The sequence below is a fragment of the Notamacropus eugenii genome, chromosome 4 (genome assembly GCF_028372415.1).
Source record: "Notamacropus eugenii isolate mMacEug1 chromosome 4, mMacEug1.pri_v2, whole genome shotgun sequence".
Lineage (NCBI taxonomy): Eukaryota > Metazoa > Chordata > Mammalia > Diprotodontia > Macropodidae > Notamacropus > Notamacropus eugenii.
Window position 1 is genome coordinate 263,865,106 of NC_092875.1, and position 26,036 is coordinate 263,891,141.

The following is a 26,036-nucleotide window of genomic DNA, read 5'->3' on the forward strand; positions in this document are numbered from 1 at the left end:
GAGATGAAACCACCTGTACAATATAGGGGGGGGAATTTGCCAATATTTAGTTCCGATCCCCCTACTGGCTGCATAAGGAGGTAAAATTATTGCCCTGTTTTTATACTCAGTGGTACCTCCCGGAGGTACGGTTTTTTGGGGTTGTTTTTTTTTTTTTGAAGGGTGACTGCAAAGAGAGGCGGGAAACCTTGGGGGTGGGTCTTAAGTTTCCCGCGAAATATTGTTGGAGTTCGGCGTCTTCTCGTAGTACTGGGGTCCTCCCCAGTCAGGTAAGGTACCTTTCCAGAGGAATGAGAGTGGGCGTCGGGTTCTTATTTAAGTTCCAGTTACCTAAGAAGGTGGAGAATGGGAACTAGCTTGGAGCGAAAGGGGGCGAGAAGCCGAGAGCGGGCGGCGAGGGCGAGGGCGGGTGTTTTCCTAGTCGGCCATTGGGCCCTGACCTGTGACCTCCTTCCCGCGGTAGGTGAATCCCTCTCGGAGCGCGGCCACTCCGCATCATGTCCTCGTCTCCCGCCTCGACCCCAAGCCGCCGAAGCAGCCGGCGCGGCCGGGCCAGCAACCCTTCCACGCGTGAGTTGGGGCCGGTACCTCCCTTTCCCCTCCGCCGGGGTGGGCCTCTTGTGCCCTCTTCCCCGCCATGTGCAGTACTGAAGAGAAGAAGCCACGGGCTGGGGTTTTGCTTTTTTGCAAAGTACCCTATAGACCCAGACTGTCCAGACGGAGCCTTTGTCTGTAATTAAAAGCAACAATTAATTTTCAGTTTTGTAAAAAAAAAAAAGTGCCTGTTGTTTGCCAGAGCACTGTGGTCAGGATCCAAAAGGAAAAAATGTGTTTATGCCAGTTGAAAGATAGGACTCAACATATTACTGAGATTTGCTCTTCTGCCGGAGCCCAGGTAGACCTAAAACTTTCCAGATTGACCCCTGGTCTTTAGTTAAATATAACAATTAACTTTTTTTACATTTAGTTTTTGTTGTATTTTTTCTCAGTTATATATAAACAAGAAGATTTGTATGTATTTTTCCATCACATGTAAAAACAATTTTTAACATTGATTTTTTTGAAAATTTTGAGTTCCAAATTCCCTCCCTCCCCTTCCACTTCTTGAGAAGGCAAGCATTTTGATATAGTTTATATGTGTGCAGTCATGCAAAACATATTTCTGTATTAGCTGTGTTGCAAAAGAAAATGCAGACCCAAAAAACCCAGAAAAATAAAGGAAATTTTAAAAAGTAGGCTCTGATCTACATTCAGAGGCCATCGGTTCTTTCTCTGGAGGTGGACAGCATTTTTCATTTTAAGTCCTTTGGAATTGTCTTGAGTCACTCTATTGCTGAAAGTAGCTAAGTCGTTCAGTTGATCATCTTATAATGCTGCTGTTACTACATACATAGTTCTCTTGGTTCTGCTTATTTCACTTTTAATCAGTCAGTTCATTCATCAGCTGTCATTTCTTACAGCACAGTAGGACTCCATCACAAGATTAGTTTCCATAGTGTAATGATTATCACCCTCCTAACACAGGAAAGGTCCCCTGTTCGAAATGGGACAGAAACACAGGTCTGGGCTTTTGGACATCTAGGTGGTGGAGTGGATAGATTACTGGGTCTGGAGTCAGGAGGATTCCGGCCTCAGATACTCCCTTGCTATTTGACCATGGGCAAGTCAACCCTGCTAGCCTCGGTTTCCCCATCTGTAAAAAGAGCTGGAACAGGAAGTGGCCAGCCACTCTAGTATCTTTGCCAGGAAAACCCCAAGTGGGGTCATGAAGAGTTGAACATAACTGAAAATGACTGAACAACAAACATTATATCACAATCGTACAGTAACTTGTTCAGCCATTCCCCAATTGATAGCCATCTCCTAAAATTCCAATTCCAGAACTGCCAATTTTAAGAAGAAATCAGTGCTGTCTGAAGTCATGTGGAAAAATACTCTAAGTCACTATTGAAGAGAGCAATGCAAATTAAAAAAACTCTGAGGTACCCCCTCACACCTGTCATCATATCAACTAATATGACAGAAAAGGAAAAATGGAATGTTGGAGGGGATGTGGAAAAATTGGGACACTGGTACACTTATGGTGGAATTGGGAACTGATCCTACCATCTGGAGAACAATTTGGAACTATGTCCAAAAGGGTATAAAATTGTGTGTACCCTTTGTTAAAGCAATATTACCACTGGGTCCATACCCGAAAGATATTTAAGAAAAATGATTATGTTAAAAAAATATAGCAGCTCATTTTGTGGTGGCAAAGAATTGTAAATTGATGGGCTGCCTATCAACTGGGAATGGCAGAACAAGTTTCAGTATATGATTATGATGGAATATGGTCATAAGAAATGATAAGCAGCATGCTTTTAGAAAAACCTGGGAAGATATGAGTTGATGCAAAACAAAGTGAGCAGAACCGGGAGGACTTTGTACACAGTAACAGCAGTATTCTGAGATACTCAACTGTGAATGACTTAACTATTTTCAGTAATACAGTGATCTAAAGTAGTTTCAAAGAACTCATGATGAAAAATATTAATCCACATTCAGAAAAGGAGCTGATAGTGTCTGACTGCAGATTGAAACATTCTTTTTTTAAACTTTTTTGTTTGTTTTTCAGCATGGCTAATGTGGAAATGTTGCATGACTTCATGTGAAAGGAGAGTTAGAGAGAATTGGAATTTGAAATTTAAAAAAGCAAATGCTAAAAAATTTTGTTGAAATGTAATTGAGAAAAAAATATTAAAAAGAGAATCTGCAAAAAGGAAAGAAAGAAAAATCCAAATAAAGAACCTTGTGAGATCCCAAGGCAACATTTTGGGGGATACAGACTCCTTTGACCCTGATGAAACCCTTTTCATAGCAATCTTTTAAAATGCCATTAAACTAAATGCAAAGGAAATTAATTCTATTGAAATTCAGTTATCAGAAATAACTTAGGAAGTATTGGAGGAGATAGAATATTTACTCTGCTCTGTTAAATTTTTTATGCTAGCTGACCGATAAGACTAGAGGGGTAACTGCATAACAGATGGCCAAAGGAACGTGAAATCCTAAGGGAGGGATTCTTTGAGTCAGTCTGAAGCTTATAGATTCCTCACAGTAATCTTTGTAACTGTATAAAATATGTACAGTCACAACAGAAACCAGTTATATTGAACTACACTTGTCAGAACACTGAATAAGTTAACAGGCTGCAGGTCAAGAACTAGAAAAGTTGTTCCCAAAAGAGGGAATCCAGGAAAGTCTTCTTGGAGGAAGAATGCTTAAAAAGATGGGCAGAAAATCAACAGATGAAAAGAAGAGAGGCAACTGGGCTGAGAAAACAGTGTGAACAAAGGGAGAAATCCAGGGAACCATTCAGTATGTTGGGAAGGGGCCTGTGGAAACATCTATGATGTTATCAGGCATTTGTACAAAAATGAAACAGTCTCTATCTCTCAAAGAGCTTACATTTCATTGGTAGAGACCACATGGGTGCACATAGTTTATAGAAAGTAAATACAAAGTAATGGAGGGCATTAACTTATCAAGAAAGGCCTCATGAAGTCAGTAATTTGTGAATTGATCTTGGAAGGATTATTGTAAGGGATGGAGGTAAAAAGGTTATGTGTACCAGTCATGGGGAACAGGACCTATGGCACCCAGACAAGAAATGGAATTTTGTTTGTGAGAATCAGCAAGAAGGCCATTTGAGCCATGCTGTAAAGATTTTAAAATGCCTATTACATTTTTTGGCCTAAGAGATAAGAGCCATAGAATCTGAGACTGGGAATGACATGACCGAACTTGATATAATGCTCTGTATAGGGATGGGGACTAGGTCTGTGGTTTGACTGGCAGAAGGAACTGGTAAATTAAGGTACTCCCTCTACCCATACAGGTCTGCACTTTATCTTCAATCAAGAATTGCCTAGGGCAATGGTGTCAAATTGCATAGAAAGGGGGAGGGCACTTTATTACATTAGATTGTGAAGGCTTCATAATGGCTTAGAAAAACACAAACATCTGTTGTATTATATTATTTATTTTGTTAACCATTTTCCCTATGACAAAGACGTCTGTTTCTAAGCACGAGGGAAGGCTGTTTGACACTTGCCTTAGGACTCTGAGAGCTTGACTGGCAAAGGGCACACAGCCAGTGTCAGACGCAGCACTTGAACCTAAACTGAAATTTCTCCAGTTTATGGAGAAGCGACTTGACAGGATTCAAAACTGGATTCCTGCTGATTCCAATCCTTTCCTCCTATACCACTTGTTTGTCCATTTATAGCATTTGTCGAGGGAAGTAATGTGTCATAAGACTGGAAACAATGAGTGATATAGACTGTAGCAGGACCTGAATACCAGGCAGAGTAATTTGAAATTTATTAGGGAGGCAAAAAAAGAGGAGCAAGCTTTTATTGGGTGCTTACTGTGCCAGACACTGCAAAGCACTTTGAATCACTTAAGTTTTTTGAAAGATAGGACATGACCAGATCTATCCATAAAAAGGATTAATCTAGCAATAATATGAAAAATTATTTGGGAAAGAGGGTGATAAGCATTAAGTGCCTACAATGTGCCAGGCATTGTGCTATACTTATTGAGGTAGGTACTATTATAATCTCCATCTTATAGTTGAGTAAACTGAGGCAGATAGAGGTTAAGTTACTTCTAATTTTTTGTTGTTGTTTAGTCGGTTCAGTCCCATTTGACTCTCCATGACCCCATTTGAGGTTTTCTTGGCAAAGATACCAGGGTGGTGTATCATTTCCTTTTCCAGCTCATTTTACAGATGAGGAAATTGAAGCAAACAGGGTTAAGTGACTACCTGGTGTCTGAGGCCCATTGTTCTGTCCACTGTGCCACCTAGCTACCATCTAGAAAGACTCCACAGTTGTAATTTTGGGTGAATAGAAGGAATGGGGATGCCCTCCACAGATAAAAGGAAGATTGGGGATGAAAGTCTGGAGGATTTGTTCTCTTGTGGATATGCTGCATTCAAGTGGCACAAAAGTTAAGGAGAGAGATTATGACTGGATGTATAGATAATGGAAGTCATCCATGTAAAGAGTAATTGAGCACATGGTAACTGATGAACTCAAAAAAGGACAGAATAAGAACAAAAGAGAAGTCCCTAGAAAGACTCTTCTTGGGGGTGAGGAGGGAGATACTGTCCACACTTGGGAGAAGGTATACTTTAAGTTTGATGACACAAGACTGTTTGTTGTTCTTGTTTCTTTTTTTTTCTTTTTTTGTATTCACAACGTGGCACATAGGCTTTTAATAAATGCTTGTTGAATTTTAGTCCAGCAGGAGTCTTAAGAAGTAATCAAACAAGTAGGAGAACAGTGTGATGGAAAGCTGAATGAATTGAGAATATAGTGTCTGGAGAGCTGTAAGCTCTGTCTGGAGCCACATTGCTGCAAGGAGTTCAGTATCTCATGAGGGGAAGCTGGCCTCTTGAAAGTCTTGGCACTTAGTAACCAGATAGTGTATTTTAAGAGTGCTGACAGTGTTAACAAAGAGAAAATTAACAGGATTTGATATCTGACTTTTCTTTCTCTTCATATCCAAAGATAACACCAAGAATTTTTAAATGAGAGAGTTAAGTGAACGTCAATGCTGTGTAGAGAGAAGAAATCATAAGTTTATGTGAAAAGATCATCTCAATGTAGGATACATAAAGTAGGATCTGTAGGTAGAAATGCCCTGAAGACAGCTGGAGGAAAAATCTGAGAGGGCATGATTATATTCTCTTACGGCTCTTTGAATTGGGGAAATTGAACAGCAAGTATTTCTTCAGGTGACTTTTTATACTAGGATTCAAAAGTGATTAAAAACTTCCAGTAGAAGATTATAAGCTCCATGATATCACAGTCCATGTCTTTTTATCTATTTCTTCCACTGATGAGGAATTTGAAGAAAACACCAAAAGTGAAATGCACACAAATAACAGTAGCAACAGGAAACTTATAAATTAAAATAAATAAAATGCCAAACTTTATAGTTGTTTGCCTATTTATTTTAGAGGGACAGTGTGCCTTGGTGAATTCAGAGTTGGACTTTGGAGCTTGGAAGACTTGAGATCAAATCCTTCTTCTACTTAACTGGCTGTGACTGAGCCATATCATTTAACCTCTAAGTCCTTGAGTTACTCTCTAAAATGATGTTATAGATGAATCAGTTACTATTAAGTGATTGCTAACAATTTTAGTGTCTATGTGCTAGGCACTAGGGACACGCAAAAGAAACAGCTCTTCTCAGTTTACATTTTGATTGGAGGAGACTACAGGTACAAATATGTGCAGGATAAATACAGTAAATTCATGAGCATTTATTAGGAACTTACTCTGAGCCAGACACCAAATTAAGAACTGGGGATGCAAAACAGAAAAGGCAAAAGCAGTCTTTGCCCCCAAGGAAATTATATGCTTACATTTCCAACAGAAAAAATAGATAGCACATATCCAAAGTGACACATATGAGATAAACCAAGAGTAAGTAAATGGAAAAGAATTTTAGACTAAAAACAAGGGGACGTGGTGGAGTAGTCTAGGACAGGTGGGACACAAGAATGGATCTCCTGTAGGAAATGCCCCTTCAGCCAAGTTTTAAAGGAAATTAGAAATTCTGTCGGATTAGAAGAAGAACATCTTTGGCCTGGGGGATGGCAAAAGCAGAGAGACAAGAGACTAGCTGCTTTCTGTGAAAAGCAGGTTGCTATCTTCATTAATGAAGAGTTCCTTCATTGATAAAAATCCTAGGACCTTGACATAGATACATTTTAAAAGCAGAGCTTACCCAGTTCTACACGCAGAAACACATCTTTATGCTATGTTTGTACTTGATAGTTGCTCAACTATTCCATTCCATGGGAAAGGCAGATTCTGTGAGAACAGGCATAAAAATGGAGAGTCATTTTACATTTTTATTTCTGTGTCAAAGCTCGGAGTGAGAATGCCAAGTCTTCTCCATCTCAGAGGCGCCGACCAGAAGATTCCACATCCACTGGAGAGCTGCAGCCAATGCCCACCTCACCTGGGGCTGATATGCAGAGCCCTGCTACCCAGGATGCCTTGTTTTCAAGCCCACCACCATTTCGTTCTTCAGGTAGGTTCTTAAAGGAATTGCATTTTAGCCTAGGCTGTAGGAATGTCATTCTGGAAATGACTCAGCCATTAGTTACTAGTTTATCAATATTTGAAGTAGTTTGGGAATCAAAAACATTATAATGCCTACTAGGTACTTGGTGGTATCACTTTTTTGACTTCATGCCTTTTCTACCAACAGCAGAGGAGCTTAACACAGAAAACTAGACATATTAGCTGTTCCTGAGATGGTGGGAAAGAAATCCATAGTTGAAGACCATCATCATTTGGAAGGGTGGCTAGATAGTTGGGCTTTCTGGTTGATGTGACCTTTGGAACAAACAGTGGTAGATAACTATAGTCACACTTACATGGTTGGGAGTTTTAGTGGTTCTTTTATGCTATAGTGTGGGTGGCAAAGTGAAGGAAAGTCTATTTGTTTTCTGATGAGTCCTATATTTATAAATTCCATCCCAAATGTCTGCTTTTTTCTAAAGTAAACTGTTTCTGACAGAACCCTGACTCTTAACTTTTACTTGATTCTATTTTGTCTCTCTTGATGTTGCCTAATTTTACCTTTTAATATTTTTTATTCTGAATTTTGAGAAGAGGAATCTTTTAAATAATTTTTATTTAAAAGTAATTTTGTTTATTGATGAAGATAATAAAAACTTAAATGATAAAGGGCAACTTTTTGTCTGACAGAGTATTCTATCATGAAACTTTGTCCAAAGAAGACAGTACCATTAGTATGCATCTTAGGTAAGAATATGATTTGATCTCACAGTAAAGAGCTAGAACTCCATTTTTAGCATTTTTTTCTTCAGTTTTGAGGTCTGTGTGCTTCTCATATCTAGAATCTCTCAGATCTGAGTTACAGCTGAATTATGACAAATTAAGACTATCTAGTGAAAAGGTGGTCAGCCATTTTATGGAAATACTTATTGCCTCTAATATCTGCAGTAGCCTGAGTCAAAATAAATTCCTAATCTCCTCTAAAAGGGATTTTCACTGTCCATCAATATATGGTACTTTAATTTTCAATTAGACATGCTGCAATCTCAAGTTCTCACTGTAAAACTTGTTTTGATTTCTGTAGCTATTCCTCTTGAATTTGATCTCAGTTCACCTTTGACATATGGCACTCCCAGTTCACGAGTAGAGGGAACTCCAAGGAGTGGTGTTCGGGGAACACCAGTGAGACAGAGACCTGATCTTGGATCTGCTCGTAAGGGTCGTCAAGTAGATCTGCACTCTGATGGGGTAGGTATATAAATCATGTTTTGCCCATTGGTTAATTTAAAGAAGATGCAGATGCAGTAATATCAATATTGTAACAATAAACTTTGAAAGGCTTCATGCCTCTTATTAAGACAATTCCAAAAGACATGTGATGAAAAATGCTGTCCACCTCCAAAGAGAGATCTGATGAATTCTAAATGCAGATTGAAGCATATTTTTTCACTTTCTTTACTTTTCTTGGGTTTTTTGTTTGTTTCTTGGGTATGTTGGCTAATATGGAAATATGTTTCACGTGACTTCATGTATGCAATCAGTATCATTGCTTGCCTTCTATAAGTGGGTTGAGGAAGAGAATGTGGAACACCAGATTTTTTAAAAAATGTTAAAAATTGTACATGTAATTGGGAAATATCTAACAAAATAAAATATCTTAAAAAGAAAAAAATTAAAAACATACCATGTGGTTGTTACTGCTAAAGAGACTTGGGATTTGTCTTTTTCCCTTTAGCCAACTGCAGAAGATACAGTTGCAAGTGAACAGTCTCTTGGCCAAAAACTTGTGATTTGGGGGACAGATGTAAATGTAGCTACATGCAAAGAAAATTTTCAGGTAAGCTATTTGAATTAAATATCTATATTTCTGGAATATCTTGACACTTTGGTCTCTAGAAGTGTTAATAAGAAAATAACAGGCAATATGTGGCAAACAAACTAAGGGCCCTTTGAGTTCTAAATTCCACAATTCTGTTAAGTTTCTGAATGGCATTCAAATTTAAGGAAAACATCTTAGAGGGTTTAACATTATTGAGATGTGCTTCTAGTTTTAAGGAGATAAAAAAGTGGATTGTGAATTGTTACTAATTGTTACTAATATTTACTTACTCTGAAACTTTTTCTTGAAAGAAAGAACACAGTTGATTAGGACTTTGATTAGAGACAGCCTGGTGTAGTGGAGAGAGAGTTCGGAAGACCTGAGGTCAAATCCCTCAACAGATGACTGTGACCATGAATGGGCAAGTCACTTAATCTCCTAGTGTCCCAGGCAGCTTTCCTAAGTCTGAGAACGGGTATGATCTATATTGGTAGAGAGAATTTCTCATATTAGTGAAATTTCGAGTCCAAAAAAAAAATTTTTTTTGGCTATAATGAGCAAAATATTGCCATTGCATAAAATATAACTAAAGGATGCTTATTACTCAAATTGTAACTGGGTAGATCGTTTCCTATATTTCCCCACTGTTTAGAGATTTCTTCAACGTTTTATTGACCCGTTGGCCAAAGAAGAGGAGAATGTAGGCATAGATCTCACTGAGCCTTTATACATGCAGCGACTTGCAGAGGTAATCAAAACTTTTTCTGGTTTTGTTTTGTTTTTTTCTTACAAGCAGAATTTTATGTATTGTGCTTTTAGCTTAAGTGGGTGATTGTTTACCTTTCATTTTTAATCTTGTAGATCAACGTTATTGGGGAGCCATTTTTAAATGTAAATTGTGAACATCTAAAATCATTTGACAAAAATTTGTACAGACAACTTATCTCCTACCCACAGGTAAGAAAGAAATTATTTTAAAATGAATTTGATTTTGCTCCTACATGATCCATATTAAAGCTGCACCTAATAGAACCTCCAGGAAATTAATTGGATATCTTATTCAAATAAATTTTCTTCTGAAGTGCTTTTTTGTTTGTTTTTAGTTATCAGAACTTTAAATGTCTGTAATCATTTAAGATGGAAATTTTTTCAAAAATATATTGCATACTTTATTATGTTTTGAAATTATTACATATATTTCAGTTTTCTTTTTGGTGATTTGAGAATGTCACTTAATATAAATTATTGTTCAGAAAAATCATTCCTCCAGGCTCTATTAAAAGATATAAGGCTATTGATTAACCCCTACTCTAAGTGGCCCCCATTTTGCTGTTTTTTTTTCAGTTATTTTATTTTCTCTTTATAGGTTTTTGTTTGCTCCCTAGTCGCATCTTGCCACTGTTAGTGAGCCTGCCTAAATCAGGCCCCATATACTCCTCTAATTTACTGTTTCTAATCATGTGTGAATTCCTTCTGTACTAGTGTTTTTATTCCCTTCAACAAACTTCTTTAAAAAAAATAGAACATGCCTAGTTCCTTCTCACTTCCCATCACTATGTCTTTTCTCTAGCTAAACTTTTATACTCACTGCCCCCCTAAACATGTCCTGTACTATTCTGAGTGTTCAAGACATTCCCATACCTGGAGTGGAGTATGGAATGAAGTATGTCTGATACATATATCATGTTTAACAGAGAGATCTTGGATAAGCACTGTAGATGGTTAGTGAGCTACATTCAGAATTGAAGAGAGGGAATCTCTGTTTCATTTGAGAAATTGTGTAGTCTTTTTTAGTCATCACATCTATTCCCTTACACAAAAGCATACCTTTCAACTTTAGTAATTCTTGGCTAAGAATCATAGAAAACCATAATCTCCAAAGAATCAAAAGTGTAGATGACACAACGAGCAGTGGAGACAGATGTCTTGGGCATGAATAGGTTAATGCAGGAAACATGATCAGAAAAGAATGTTGGGCTGTTGTGTAACAAGCAAATGATAAATCAGTGCACCACCCAAGTGTGCACTGACCCTCACAGAATATTAACATTTCAGAAAGAAGATTTAAAATTCATTGGGTAGGTTTACCATGAAAATTTTATTGGAAAGCATAGGCAAGAGTTTCATTGAAGGTATGGATGGGTTTCATTTTCTACCTTTGAAGAATCACATTAAGATCACAGATCCAGACCAGTTTGTCCTAGCATATCCTATTAATATGAATTTTCAGTTCTGCATACTACTTGAAAATAGATATAAATATATTTTCATGTTTTTAAAATAAATTTTTTTTTTTGTTCATTTTGTATAGGAAGTTATCCCAACATTTGATATGGCTGTCAATGAGATCTTCTTTGATCGTTATCCTGATTCAATATTAGAACATCAGATACAAGTTCGACCATTCAATGCACTGAAGACTAGGAACATGAGAAACCTGAACCCAGAAGGTAACACTTTCATAATTAAAAAGGGTTCTCCTAACAAGAAATAAACAGAGTCATGGAATAATATTGCCATTTCCTAATTAAGTTTTGTGATGATTTTCAAAGTATTTTGGTTCAAACTCGTCCTGAGATGATCCAGAAATTCTTCTGTTTGTTTTGGGATTTTTAATGGTTTCTTATAAGGGTTTGAGTAAGCTGAGATGTATTAAATTTCTTTTTCCTGCCCCATAGTGAATTTATATAAACTTATCCACCGTTAACCATAAAGGTTGAACTTCAAGCTTTGTCTCTATGAAATTATCTGTGACTATCAAGTTTAATCTCTAGGAAGCTGACAGTTGTTTACATATATCTTGAAGAAAACACACCCAAATGAAAACAAATCAAGAAGTCATTGTTGTGCCACCTATGTACCAAGCATTGTGTGAAATATTTCTATACTGTGGAGCATAACAAACACCTAAAATGTACAGCTGCTGCCCTTGATGAGTTTGTAATCTAGTAGGGAAGAAAAGCTAAAAATATGAAAGTTAAATAACAATACAAGAAGCTGAAGCTGGGAGGAACTTTCAGAGGTCATATGGTCCAACCCCTTCATTTTCTCAATGAGGAAACAAAGGTCCAGAGAGGTTTTGAATTTGCCACGGGTTACACATGAAGCAGGTGGGCAGTGTGGGATTCAGACCCAAGTCTCCTGGTGCAAAATCCAAAACTTTATACTAGAAAATAACAATGGTAAAAGATGTCCCCAAACAGTATATGATTAATACATTGGCTCTGCATTTGTTTATAGCCAGTCAGAGGAAGAGAGTTCTCTGAGGGCTTGGAATAGTTCTATATAATAGACAGGATATTAAATGAATCTTGAAAGCTAGCCAGATTTGGAATAGGCAGAAAGAAGTAAAGTAAGCATTACAAATGGGGCTAAAGAAAGGAGCTTTGGCTGAAGGATACTGTTTGGGAAATTGAGTATTTAAAGAGAACACTAAGATGGATTGGGACCAAACTGTTGAAGGCTTTGAATGCCAGACCAAGGGCTTCCTCCTATTGAAACTGGAAGGTATTCAGAGTAGAATAATGATAGAATATAAATAGGAGAGGCTGCTAGATGGCACAGTGGATAGAGCACTGGCCCTGGAATGAGGAGGACCTGAGTTCATATCCAATCTCAGACTTTAGGGCAAGTTACTTAACACTGATTGTCTCTGGGGGAAAAAGAAAGAAAGAAAGAAATGAAAATATAAATAGATTTCTGGATTGACTGACTTTTTTTTTTGTCATTTATTTGGGAAGAATAGGAAAAGAAATTTTCATGGAAAAAGGCAGCTAGATGTTAGATTGTCTACAGAGGCAGGCAAAGTTTACAGTGATTTCAAGAGGAAAAGCTTGGGATACAGGAAAGTTTGGCCAAAATAAGAGTCGGGGACAAAACAACAAAGCAATTAGGTGGGTGAGAGTGGAATGAATTTGAAGACAATATGAATGATCAGAGTGTTAGTGTGCATGGCAGAATGAAGGCATATTAGATAAAGAAGAAAAGGAGACCTGTGGTGATTGGTTGACTAATTAAGGAAGGGATAACCGAGTTTATTTGGGATAGAAGCAAGAAATGAAAAGATAAAGATGATATAAGGTATAGACATGAATACATATGAATACTCAAGAGTAGAGTCAGATTCAGGCAAAATAGTGAGATCTGGGCTATTCCAAATAGAATATTCAATGTGCCTCAGAAAATAAAAATGTAACCTAGACATAGGAAAACCCTGATCTCTGCACAGGTATCATTGTAAGATGTAGGAATGGGTAGGTCCTGGTAAAGTTGGAAAGGCCTTCTCAAATCTAAATTATGTGGGAAAGGAGTCTGGTTATTAGAATATTATAATTTGTTTAAATGGATCTTGGAAGTAGAATCCAAGAAGAGTATTTCCTAGTTTTCTGCCATCTCCCTTTTATTTTAGTTCTTGATATATAAAAGTCAATCCTACACACATCAGTCATTCCACATTTATTAAGCACCTACTTTGACTTAGGCGCTGATAATACAAACACAAAAATTAAAAATAAACATATAAGCATATATACAAGGAAATTTTGAGGAGGACAGCATTCGCAGTTCAGGGGAATTATGTAGCTGGTGCCACTTAAAATGAGCTTTAAAAGATGCTTAAGATTCTAAGAGATGGAAGTGGGGGAAAGAGAGTGTCTTGGGCCACAGATAAGAGGTGGAGTGAAGGACCATAGTAATTAAACTGTGATGTATTTTTTTCCCCTCATTATAGATATTGATCAACTAATTACCATCAGTGGCATGGTAATCAGATCATCCCAGTTAATTCCAGAGATGCAGGAAGCATTTTTCCAGTGTCAGGTTTGTGCCTTTACCACAAGAGTCGAAATTGATCGTGGCCGGATTGCTGAGCCATCCGTATGCAAGCACTGTAACACGAAACACAGTATGGCACTGATCCACAATCGCTCCATGTTTTCTGACAAACAGATGGTATGTTGAATCCTGTTCTTACTATATATTAATATGGGGTTTCTCACAGGCAAAGCATGAAACTCTGACCTTAGGCATCTGCTGTACTGTTCATTCTTGCAACCAGAAAAAAAGTCAAGTTTAGCTTGGCTTCCTTGCTCTGACCTTAACACACACACCTTCCTAAATGGCAATTGATTGTCTTAACCCAGAATTATTCCTTTTCTGAGGTCCTTTGTTTTGTTCTGGGTGGAGTTAAAATTCTGAAGAGTTTTGAATATTAGCAGAAAATTGTAAATGTTTTCCATGTGATTTCCCAAAATGGTAGTATTTTGAAATGGTTAAATAGTATGTTTCTGATCATTGTTTAATCATTACTATCCTAGCAAAATTCCTTTTCAATTTGTGGCATTTTGATTCACTTTTATATTTTATAATCCTTATACAGCAATGAAAAATCTTAATGAAATTTTATTTTCCAATATTCTCATTATGTAGTTTGTCTTTCTCCTGTTCATCTCTATTCTGTTAAGAGTAAGAAATCTTTTTTAAATTTTGCTTAGAATTAACATTAATTTTCAGTATTCTCTTATCAGATCAAGCTGCAAGAGTCTCCTGAGGACATGCCAGCAGGACAGACTCCTCACACTGTAGTTCTCTTTGCTCATAATGATCTCGTTGATAAGGTTCAGCCTGGTGACAGGGTGAATGTTACAGGTGAGAGGGATGTACTTTTTCACTGTCACAACTAGTAAAATATCAAGATGGTTTAATCTTAAACAGAAAGGCAGAATGAGGATCCATAAAGACTACATTTAGCAAACTAGAATGATGGGTCCTATCTTATAAGATGACATTTAATAGAAATAAATGTAAATCTGTACACGTTGATTTAAAAAAAAAAATCAGTTGTACAGATACCAAATCAAAGATGTGTGGCTGTTCGGGGGGATGAGGGTGGCAGAATGGACTTAAAACTCAGTATCTAATGAATGCTAAAGTTTGGTCTGCATTGATGGATGTGCAGTGTCCAAAGCAAGGTAGATGATCCAGACTGTCCAGATCAAGTCATGAGTATTTAGATATTAGTTCTGAGTGAGTGCCCCATTCCAGAAAAGACAGTGAAGTGTCTTGTCCAAGATTACATAGCTAATTAGTGACGAGGCCAGTACTCTTAATTCTCAGGCTGGTGTTCTTTCTACTGATGATTTTGAGGAAAGATAATATGAAAAAATAAAACATTATTAGTGCTAGCCAATAAAATACCCCAGTGACATTGATATGTTGTGGGGGAGCACAGTGTGGATCTTGCCAGCTCTTAACAATATCTTTGGTCCAGGGAGGGGAGTTTGAAATGAACTAGATAACTCAGATGGCATCTTGCCATCATTTAACTGTCTGCAATGCCGTTCTCATCTCCTGGGCAAAATGTACAAGGCTGTCAGCTCACATTTAGTTCAGGAGAACTAAGAATAAGAATGGTATTACAAGCATTTAAAGGAAAGGAGGAAAAATGATGGTGTCTTGATCTTTAAATACATCAACTCCCTTTTTAATTGTAGCTTCAGTGATCTGCCAAGGACAAAGTACATTGTCTTCAAATGAGTATTGAGGGAAAGGGATTGTAGGTCAAGGTATATACAGGAGAAACATGCATGTTAATGTTCTGTCTGTAATGTTCTGCACATTTTTCTCCTCAGGGATCTATAGAGCTGTTCCTGTTCGAGTCAATCCAAGGATGAGCAATGTCAAATCTGTCTATAAGACCCATATTGATGTCATTCACTATCGTAAGACTGATGCCAAGCGCTTGCATGGTCTTGATGAAGAAGCTGAACAGAAACTTTTTTCAGAGAATCGTGTGAAAATGCTAAAGGAGCTTTCCAGAAAACCAGACATTTATGAGAGACTTTCTTCAGCCTTGGCTCCAAGCATTTATGAACATGAAGATATCAAGAAGGTATATAAGAGCATTTCATTATAATAATGATAATAATTAGACATTATATAGTGCTTTGTGGTTTGCAAAGCACTTCACAAATGCCATCTTCACAACAACCCTGGGAGAGGCGAGCATTATTATAAATAGCCCATTTTACAGATGAGGAAACTTAGGTAAGATGACCTACCCAAGTACACGCAGCTAGTAAGTGTCCTAGACTAGCTTTGAACTCAGGTCTTCCTGATTTAAAGTCTAGGACTCTGTGAGGGATACCATCTAGTTGTCTCAGGTGTACAAGCTACAAAAAATTTTGGTGAGAAATATCCTTCAAATAGTGTTTTTTATTGTGAGGTGAAAGATAATCGTCTCGTAAACTAAGCAAAATACTTTGAAGATAGCTTTAATTATTGCTTGTTCTCATGCTCATAAGCATTTTTAATCTTTATAGGCATGGAAAAATGATGTGCCGGTCTTTGTTCTGTCACTGATGCTGTCTATCCTTGTTTCTTTTTCCTGGATGGATCTTTATTACCTTTTAAATGAGAAAGTTCTTATATAAGCACAATTATAAGACATTTCACAAAATACGGATCGAAATAACTGGAGAAATAATAATTGTTCATGGGTAAACTGAGCCAGTAAAATAAAAATGAGTATTATCTAAGTTATTTTACTTATTCAGTGCCATATCAATGAAACAACCAAAGAATTCCTGTATAGAATTAGAAAAAATAATAAAATTCAAGATCAAGAATAGCAGAGGAAACAAAAAATAGGAAAGAAGTGGGACTAACAAGTCTCAGATTTCACTACAAAGCTATAATTGTCCAAACAATTTGATACTGAATAAGAAAGAGATGTTGGTCAGTGATACAAATGAGGTTCACAATTTTCAAAAACAAATAAGCCACAGTGACCTAATGTTGACAGACCTAAAGATCTCAACTATTGAGGCAAAAACTCACTATTTGACAAAAATTGTTGGAAAAACTGTAGTCTGTTAGAAACTAGGTATATAGACCAACATCACACAGTAATCCAAGATAAGTACAAAATGTGTACGTGATATAGACATAAAGGGCAATAGAAGCAAATTACCTGCCAAATAATATAGATAAAGGAATAGTTCATAACCAAACAAGAAATAGAGAGCCTCACAGAAGGCAAAATAGACCATTTTAATTATATAAAATAAAAAAATAAAATAAAAAAAAAAAACAAAGCAAATGCAGAAGAAAAGCAGGAAACTAGGTCAAGCAATCTTTGCAGCAAGTTTCTCTGAAAAGGATATCATTTCTAAAATACGTAGGAACCAATACAGATTTATAAGAATAACAGCCATTTCCCACTGAAAAATGGTCAAAGGATAGAAATAGTTTTCAGATGAAAAAAATCTAAACTATTAATAGCCACATAAAAAATGCTCTAAATCACTAATAGAGATGCAAATTAAAACTGAATTTACCACCTCACACTCATCAGATTGGCTAAGATGACAAGAAAGGAAAATGATAAATATTAGAGGGGATGTGATTGAACAGTTTAATGAATTAATGGAGTTTTAAACTGATCCAACCATTCTGGAGAGTAATTTGGAACTATACCCAAAAAAACTACTAAACTGTGCATACCCTTTGACCCCATAATACTACTATTAGGTCTATACCATGAAAATCAAAGAAGGAGGGAAAAGACCTATATGTATAAAAATATTTATAGCAGCTCTTTTTGTATTGGCAAAAATTGGAAATTGAGAAAATGTCCATCAGTTGAACAAGTTATATATGAATGCAGTTGGAACACTGTTGTGCTGTAAGAAATGATGAGGGGGATTGTTTCAGAAAAATCTGAGTCGACTTGTATGGACTGATACAAAATGAAATGAGCAGAACTAGGAGAGCAATTTATATGGTAAGCAGTAAAGTAAAGATACTTAACTAGTAAAGACTTAGGAGCTCTGATCAACACAATAAACAGCCACAATTACAAAGGCTTTGTGGTGAAACATCTACCACCTCCCAAGAGAACTGGTGGAGTCAGAATGCCATCTTCTTTTCTCCTGCTTTTTCTGGGGAGATGAAGAGGGGACATGGCGGCCAATACAGGAATTTGTTTTGCATGACTATGGATATTTGTAATAGGTTTTGTTTTTCTTGCCTTCTCATAAGTGAAAGATGGGACAATTTCGAACTGAAAATTTTTTTAATGAATTTTAGAAAAATAATGAAATTCAACCTAATACTTCTCTTAAATCTCAGTTTAAGTAATGGGCACTCACATTCTCTCTAGGGCATTTTGCTGCAGCTGTTTGGAGGAACAAGAAAGGATTTTAGTCACACTGGAAGGGGTAAATTTCGTGCTGAGATCAATATCCTCCTGTGTGGGGATCCTGGAACCAGTAAGTCCCAGCTGCTACAATATGTCTATAACCTTGTTCCTCGAGGACAGTACACATCTGGGAAAGGCTCCAGTGCTGTTGGTCTTACTGCATATGTGATGAAAGACCCAGAAACAAGACAGTTGGTCTTACAGACAGGTGCCTTGGTCTTGAGTGACAATGGTGTTTGCTGTATTGATGAATTTGACAAGATGAATGAAAGTACAAGATCAGTACTTCATGAAGTAATGGAACAACAGACTCTCTCAATTGCCAAGGTAAGGCTTCCAATTTCTGCTGTAGCGCATACAGTAAGAAACGTAGATCATTGTGTACATGAAATTAGTGTCTCTGGGTACAACTTTTTCTTTTGATTCCAGTCAGAAATTAATTATGAATTTTGTAACTACCTTACAGAGGTTTATAGATGAAACTTTCAACACATCCAAATGTATTTGGTTTGGGGCTAATTTCTGAGTGTTTTCTATAGAGTCCTCTTGTTTATTTACTTAATGTGCCACACTTTTATAGAGAATACAGTTCTGTCACCTAAGAGTCTTTGCTTATCCTGAAGACAGCACCATAAATGAGACTTCGCTCACGTACATATTTTCTTTTTTCAGGCTGGAATTATTTGTCAGCTAAATGCTCGAACTTCTATCTTAGCAGCAGCTAATCCTATAGAGTCCCAATGGAATCCTAAGAAAACTACCATTGAAAATATTCAGCTTCCCCATACTTTATTATCAAGGTATTATCAAAGATATTTATAAGCTAGAAACTACACTGTATAATATGCTGCTTCTAATACTATACTAAATCCTTTTTTCTTAAGTGAATTTTTTTCTTACATTAACTAAAACGTTCTCCATTAGTCTTAAAATAGTATTGACTTCCCACAATGTAAGTATGTTCTAGTTTAGAATATTTACAGTGTACATTTTGTCTAAAATACCAATCAAAAGCATTTATGTAATTAGTGAATGAATTTTAGATTACAGGTATGTCTTTGTTTTGCCAGTTGAATATATTTGCTCATGCTTTCCACCTCCTAACGAGAGACGATAGACTCAGATGCAGAATAAATCCGTTTTTGGAAATGATGGGAATTTGTTTGGCTTGACATTGGGGATTTGTTTTACCTCATTTTGCGTATTTGTTGCAAGGGTTTTTTTCCTCTACTCTCAGGGGAGTGGGGCAGGAGGGAGAAAAATTAACACTATCTAGAAAAAAAAGGTTTATCTGCATACATACTCACATGTGTGTGTAGTTATCTAGATCTTTCTGTTGTTTACAATACAGTAACATCTCATGCCAGGGGAAAATTTACTTTCCTAGCTCTGTTGCATGACTAGCTAACCAGAATTTCTTGAATCTGAAATCTTAGGAGCTAGTAGGGGGCCAGCCAGAAGGTGTGCTGAAGGCCCAGTAGAGCTTGTCTATAGTGGCAGACAGACACCATAGCCATTTTCAATAGGCATGCCTAAGACAAATTGAAAACAACTTTTAAAAGAATCTTCTTGTTGGTGGATGTTGATGAACAAAAGAAGCCAATGGATATTTTTGTTCAATCCTTTTTAGGTTTGATTTGATTTTCCTCATGCTGGACCCTCAAGATGAAGCCTATGACCGCCGTCTTGCCCACCATTTGGTCTCTCTGTACTACCAGAGTGAAGCACAAGTAGAAGAGGAGTTCATGGATATGGCGGTCCTGAAGGACTACATTGCATATGCTCACAGCACTATTACTCCTAGACTAAGCGAAGAAGCAAGTCAGGCTCTAATTGAGGTAATATATTCACTTTTTGGAGTCTGACAAAAGGTTTGTTTTGGTTTTGGTGAGTTTTTTGTTTTTTCATTCAAAAATATGTGTTAAATGTTTGCCATAGGCTAGATGCTAAAGGAGATACAAAGAAAGTAATTCTCAGCTATTCCCAAAAAGCTCTAAAATCCAGTGGGGAAATAATATATGTACCCAATGAAGTATGATATATATGAGATAGTAGTTTTAATATATAACAAGATCAGCACCCAGAAGTACAAGCAAGAGCAGGGCTTTCTGGAGGCATTTGAGTTGGGCTTTTTAAAAGAATGGGTAGGAAAACTAAGTACTATGGTAAACAGGGTGAGAAAAGTTACAAAGGTGGGAAAGTATGAGATGTGATAATTAGCCTAGTTTGGCTAGAGTCTAGAGCATGTTTTAGGTGGGAGTGGTATCAGATAATAGCTGCAAGAGAGGGTAGTGTTTATTGTGAAGAGCTGTGAATGTCAAAAAAAAAATATGAACTTTTTTCTGGTATTGAAGGGTGAGGGAAGGAATGATAATCCAATCCAATAAACATTTATTAAGTGCCTGCTATGGGCCAAGCACTGTACTAGGGATACAATGATTAAAAAACCAGTCCCTGCCCTAAAGGAACTTAGTCTAATGGGAGGAGAGGGGAAAGATGCAAAAGGAGGAAGGAAAGTGGGGTTAGGGAGCAGCCCATCAAAGTCTGCTCTAAAGATGGATTTGTAATGAAAAAAAGAGTTGAGGCAAGGAGAAGACCTGTTAGAAGACAGCAATCCAGGTGGATGGTGAATATAGATTTGCTTTTACAGAATTCAGTTATATAGAATGTATGTTAATCTGACACTTAACTGTTGAATGCATAACCATAGACACTAACAAAATTAATTTCTATTAGTGTTTTACAAGTACTCTTTGACATCTGTTTCTGTGCTTGTATACTAATTTTTACCAGTCTTCCTTGGGATCTTAATAAGTCTTCTATGATGGAAATTTAACCAACTTTAAAAAAGGTTGAAAATGTATTCACTAGAAGGGTTCAACAAGATAGGTTTTAAGATAGGTTCTCAAGTGGAACATTTTGAGAGCCTTTGGTACACATTAAGGATTTTGGTCATTTTAAATAAATTCATTACTTGAACTCTGAGTGCACCACTATAGGCCTCTGAAATCCTTTGCCATGCCCCCAAGCTGCAACTGGGCCACCTGCATTACAGTGTAGATCACAGCCCTTCTGTGCCTTGTCATCTTGACACTCTTTTTCATATCCTTCTAGGGATTCTGTCCTAGGGGGTCCACCCATCATACTGGAAGTTATACTCTGGTGTTTTTTTGTTTGCTTGTTTACATTTAACATTGCATGGGTGCCAGGGAAGCATTGAACTGGTTTGACTGTTACTTTTGTTTTTACTATATAATCAGCCCCCCTTTTTCTTCCGTCTCCTGAACGATACCTCTTCTGCTTTTCAAACGTAAGTCCTTGTTGGTGATATGCTATGTCCTCTTTGTGTCTACCATTGTTGTCTGACTTTTCATAAGCATATATGAGGTTGTCTTGGCAAAGGTACTGGAGTGTTTGACTGTTTCCTTCTCCATTAGTTATGCCTACCATACATCTCTCCATTGCCCTTTGGGTCCACCCAAAATTTTATTTAAATTCATACTTGATGCCTTAGTGGCATGGAGATGACTGGATTCTTGAAAGCCATGCCAGTGGGGCATACACATGCTCTAATGTGCAGTAGCATACTGAAAAAGCTTTCAATACAGTTCTGGTTGAAACACATAGTTTACAAGAACCAGTCTAGCCATGTACTATCACCAGAACATTTTTTGGTGTTAAAAAGATGAATTTTTCTTTGATACCAAGTTGAATCTCCAGATCATTGAAAATGCGATGCTTTTAATCAAATTACGAACTATCCCGTGGAACGATATTCATGCCTTTGAAAGCACAAGGAAACCAGCTCTTTTATATCATTTTCCTTTCCTTTCATCATCTTCTTAATTATCTAGTCTGGCTTCCTCATCATTCAACTGACATTGCTCTCTCCAAAGTTACCCTTCTCTTAACTGCTAAATCTATATGCCTTTTAAAAAATTCTCAGCCTTGACCACTCCGCAGCCTTTGACATATTCAGTCACTCCTGTGGTATTCTTTTCTTTCTAGGTTTCTGTGTCACTACTCTATTCTGGTTCTCCTCCTTTCTTGCTATTCCTCAGTGTCCTTTGCTACATCTTTGTTCAACTCATGTCTACTAACAGTGCATGTCCCCCAGTCTCTGTCATAATTTTTGTCTTGGTGAATTCATCAGCTCCCTTGAATTCAGTTATCACCCTATACAGATCCTTCTCTATTTACCCAACCCTTTTCCTAACCTCCAGATTCCCATCTCCAGCTGCCTGTGGGAAATCTCTCAACATGAATGTGACATAGACATCTTTAATTCAACATGTCCAAAATGGAACTCATTATATCTCCTATTACGCTCTTTTTCTTTTTTCCTGTATTTCCAGTTAAGTATTCAGGGCCATCATGGTATAGGCCCTCTTCACTTAAGGCATGGATGCCTCAAATCTCCCCATTCCATGTCATCCGCCACTTGGCTATCAAGTTTATCTTTGTAAAGTGCAGGTGTCACTCTTCTTCCCTTTCCTGAGCCTCACCAATTACTGAAAACCAGCACATTCTGTGCCCAGAACTATGTCTTGAGCTCTTCCATCGTGGGACAGCACTCTGTCCTGACCCATGGCCACTTTCACCCCAAAGTGAGGCAAAAAGTACCCCACGGAAGACAAAAATAGAAATTCAAATGGAAGAATTTGTGTCGCTGTCTCCTTTTAAAGGTGTAACCAAGTCATCTTTTACTTTGCCTACTCTCCAAACTAGGCATATGTAGACATGAGGAAGATTGGAAGTGGCAGAGGAATGGTTTCTGCCTATCCCCGACAGCTGGAGTCATTGATACGTTTGTCAGAAGCTCATGCTAAAGTTCGATTTTCAAACAAAGTTGAAGCAATTGATGTTGAAGAAGCAAAACGCCTCCATCGTGAGGCACTCAAACAATCTGCTACTGACCCAAGGACTGGCATTGTGGATATATCTATTCTCACTACAGGTTTGTGGTTTATATGTCACAAAAATCTTAAATTGGCAATTTTTTAAATAGGAAAATAATTGATCCTTATGTTTTTTAAAAAGTGATATTTTAAAGGACACATTTGTTAAACAGTATATTGTACTATCAGCATTGGAATGGTGCAAATGCATAGGTACTTGAAGCTGCGTAGAATCCTCAAGTCATTCAAATTTTGACATGCAGTTACATAAATATTCAGAAACTACTTAGACCCCATTTTAAACATCATAAGAAAACTGGAAAAATTGAGTGAGAAAATAATACTCCAGGAATGGAGCAATCTTAATGTGAATGTTTGGGAAAACCATGTGTAGGTTTTGTTTTTTGGTTTGGTTTGGTTTTTTTGAGACTAGATCTCCTTAACTCACCAAGGCTAAAAGTGCAGTGATCAGTCAGTTCTAATCCCAGTGTTGATTGGCATGGAAACTTTAACCTCCTCAGTTTTTTCCAACCTGGGCTGACTCAACCATCCTCAGTTGGCCTGGTGACCCTCCACTCCTAGGGCCTTGTTATATTGGTACCAGACTTAGTACAGACACCCAATTGGCTAGTACTGCTGTAGAAACTTGCCTACTGTTGCCAGAATCAAGATAACCCATTTGTTAAGAAATGGTGCATATTGGGGGAGGGGGGGATGGGGGCGGGTATCTTGGTATATCTTATACACCAAACCCTTGTCAGAGAAATTTGATAAAAAGATTATTTTTTTTAATTTGACCACTTCCCTAATTAATTTTGTTTGTGCAGAAGCTTTTCATTTTCATATAGTCAGTCATCTTTTTTCTTCTGTAATTGCCTCTATCCCTTGTTCAGTTAATTTGGCTAGTAGAAAATGTGGGGCAGCTCTGTGGTGCAGTGGATAGAACACCAGTGCAGGAGTCAGGAGGACCTGAGTTCAAATCTCACCTCAGACACTTGACACTCACTAGCTGTGTGACCTTGGGCAAGTCACTTAACCCCAATTGCCTCATCCTGGGTCATCTCCAGTCATCCTGATGAATGTCTGGTCACTGGATTCAGGTGGCTATGGAGGAGAAGTGAGGCTGGTGACCTGCTCAGCCCTCCCTCACTCTAACAAAGTCAAGTGCAAGTCATGTCATTGTTTCTCTGACATGGTCTTCTTCGGCAAACGAAGGCGAACACACACACAGTATATCTCTTACCCATAGCAGTAAAAAATACGTGATTTTCTCTTCTAACTTGTTTATAGCATGATCTTTAATATTAAGGTCACATCTATTTAGAATGTATTGTGAGATAATAGTGTAATATGTTAGTCTAAGCATGTTTTCTGTCTGATTGCCAGTTTTTCCTAGCAGTTTTTATTAAATGAGCAATTCTTGAGTAATTTATGTTTCCTGGTTTATTAAAAACTGGGGTTTTTAGTTCTGCTTGTTTCAATTAACCCTTGTTTTTGGTGTGTTCTGTTGAGCAACTTATTTCTTATTATTTTTGCTAATATCAAATGATTTTGATGGGTATTGATGTATAAATATAGTTTGAGTTCTGGAAATACTGTTCCCCCATTGTCCCTACCTCTTTTCATTATTTACCTTGATAGTATACATCTTTTCATTTTCCTAAACTAATTTTGTTTTATTATTTTATTGAGCAAAGTAGGATCCATGCAGGAAGAAACTTGCAGAAATTAAGCGAAGTTGAGGGGTTAGGGGAGTAGTGGCTTAGATCAGACAGTCAGTATTAAATTTATGGTTAGTGATAAAAGAATGACCTTTAACTTGGGGTCACCTGATACCAGCACAGTCAGCTGAATTTGACACAGATGAAGGAATGTGTAGTAAAAGAGTAACAGTTTTTAAATTTTTATTTATGAACTTGGTATTTGACCTAAATCTTCCAGGACAACTGAACAGTCTGGCAAAAATTAGAATTAAGCCAGCACTTCACACGATATACCAAGATAAGTTCCAGATGTATACATCATTTGGATAACAATGTGACCTTAGGCAAGTCATTTAACTTCTCCCTATCTCAGTGTATACTCTGCACTTTAAGACTTGAAAAAAAAATATTTACCTTATTTGAAATTTTCTTTTTTAGGAATGAGTGCCACATCTCGGAAAAGAAAAGAAGAATTAGCTGAGGCTTTGAAGAAGCTTATTCAGTCTAAGGGCAAAACACCAGCTTTAAAATACCAGCAACTCTTTGAGGATATTCGAGCACAATCTGACATAGTAAGTATTTTGCATATGTTTAGAACCTGTATTTTTATTTCTTTTTTTCTAAAGTTAGACATATTTAATAGTAAATTTTAATGGGAAAGAGTAAATTTTGTGACAGTCTAAAATACAAAAATGCCCTTTAAATAAAAGGGCTTCTTGATTTAAAAAGAAAGATTTATGTTTATTAGAAATAATTTAAAATGTTAGAAAAGATAAACCAGCTTCTTGAAGTTAATTTGATTCTAAAGATAACTGCTATTGCATTTTAAATTAACTGGAAAACTGACATATCTTTAGCAATTATGTGTAAAATTAGGTATATGCTTTTAGAAAATACTTGTTTTCTGCTTCCCCAAGGCTATTACTAAAGATATGTTTGAAGAAGCTCTACGTGCTTTGGCTGATGATGACTTCTTGACAGTTACTGGAAAGACTGTTCGATTACTCTGAAGAAATAAGATATGAACAGTAATGAGCACTGTTATGGTCTGCTTTTTCCACACAGCTGTTAAAACTACTGGTTTTTCTTCATTATTTGCCAGTCAGCTAACAGCACTGCCATCAGTATAAATAGCTAATTTCTAAAAGAGTACTAAGCTCTAACCTGTTTTTCACATATTAATTAGATATCCTTTTGTATAATGAAAATGTTCATTAAAAATGCTTTAAATAAAGGTTTTCCTTTTTGTGCACTGTACATTTGAAATGAATCTTTTTTTAGTATGAGCCCTGGTAGAGATTGTGCTTTGTATAAATTTTAATAGAGTTCCTT

At 37.0% G+C, this 26,036-nt stretch overlaps 1 protein-coding gene across 1 annotated transcript; it reads left to right on the forward strand.

Annotated features, from left to right (window-relative positions):
- The first annotated feature begins 111 nt into the window (after nt 1-111).
- Nucleotides 112-25,961, forward strand: MCM4 (minichromosome maintenance complex component 4). Its single transcript, XM_072604556.1, has 17 exons — nt 112-269; nt 464-570; nt 6,928-7,092; nt 8,170-8,333; nt 8,821-8,922; nt 9,557-9,652; nt 9,766-9,861; nt 11,216-11,354; nt 13,634-13,854; nt 14,430-14,550; nt 15,534-15,793; nt 18,065-18,430; nt 18,776-18,903; nt 19,734-19,941; nt 22,832-23,060; nt 25,143-25,276; nt 25,622-25,961. Exons 2-17 carry the CDS (start codon nt 498-500, stop codon nt 25,712-25,714), a joined length of 2,595 nt encoding a protein of 864 aa, XP_072460657.1. The 5' UTR covers nt 112-269; nt 464-497; the 3' UTR covers nt 25,715-25,961.
- The last annotated feature ends 75 nt before the right edge of the window (nt 25,962-26,036 follow it).

What these genes read in the sequence shown, in the direction of transcription:
- MCM4 (XM_072604556.1), top strand. Translation starts at nt 498, where the DNA reads ATGTCCTCGTCTCCCGCCTCGACCCCAAGCCGCCGAAGCAGCCGGCGC. An exon ending in TGTTTTCTGACAAACAGATG is followed by an intron (nt 13,855 to 14,429) that starts GTATGTTGAATC and finishes TTCTCTTATCAG; the next exon opens with ATCAAGCTGCAAGAGTCTCC. An exon ending in CAAGTCAGGCTCTAATTGAG is followed by an intron (nt 19,942 to 22,831) that starts GTAATATATTCA and finishes TCTCCAAACTAG; the next exon opens with GCATATGTAGACATGAGGAA.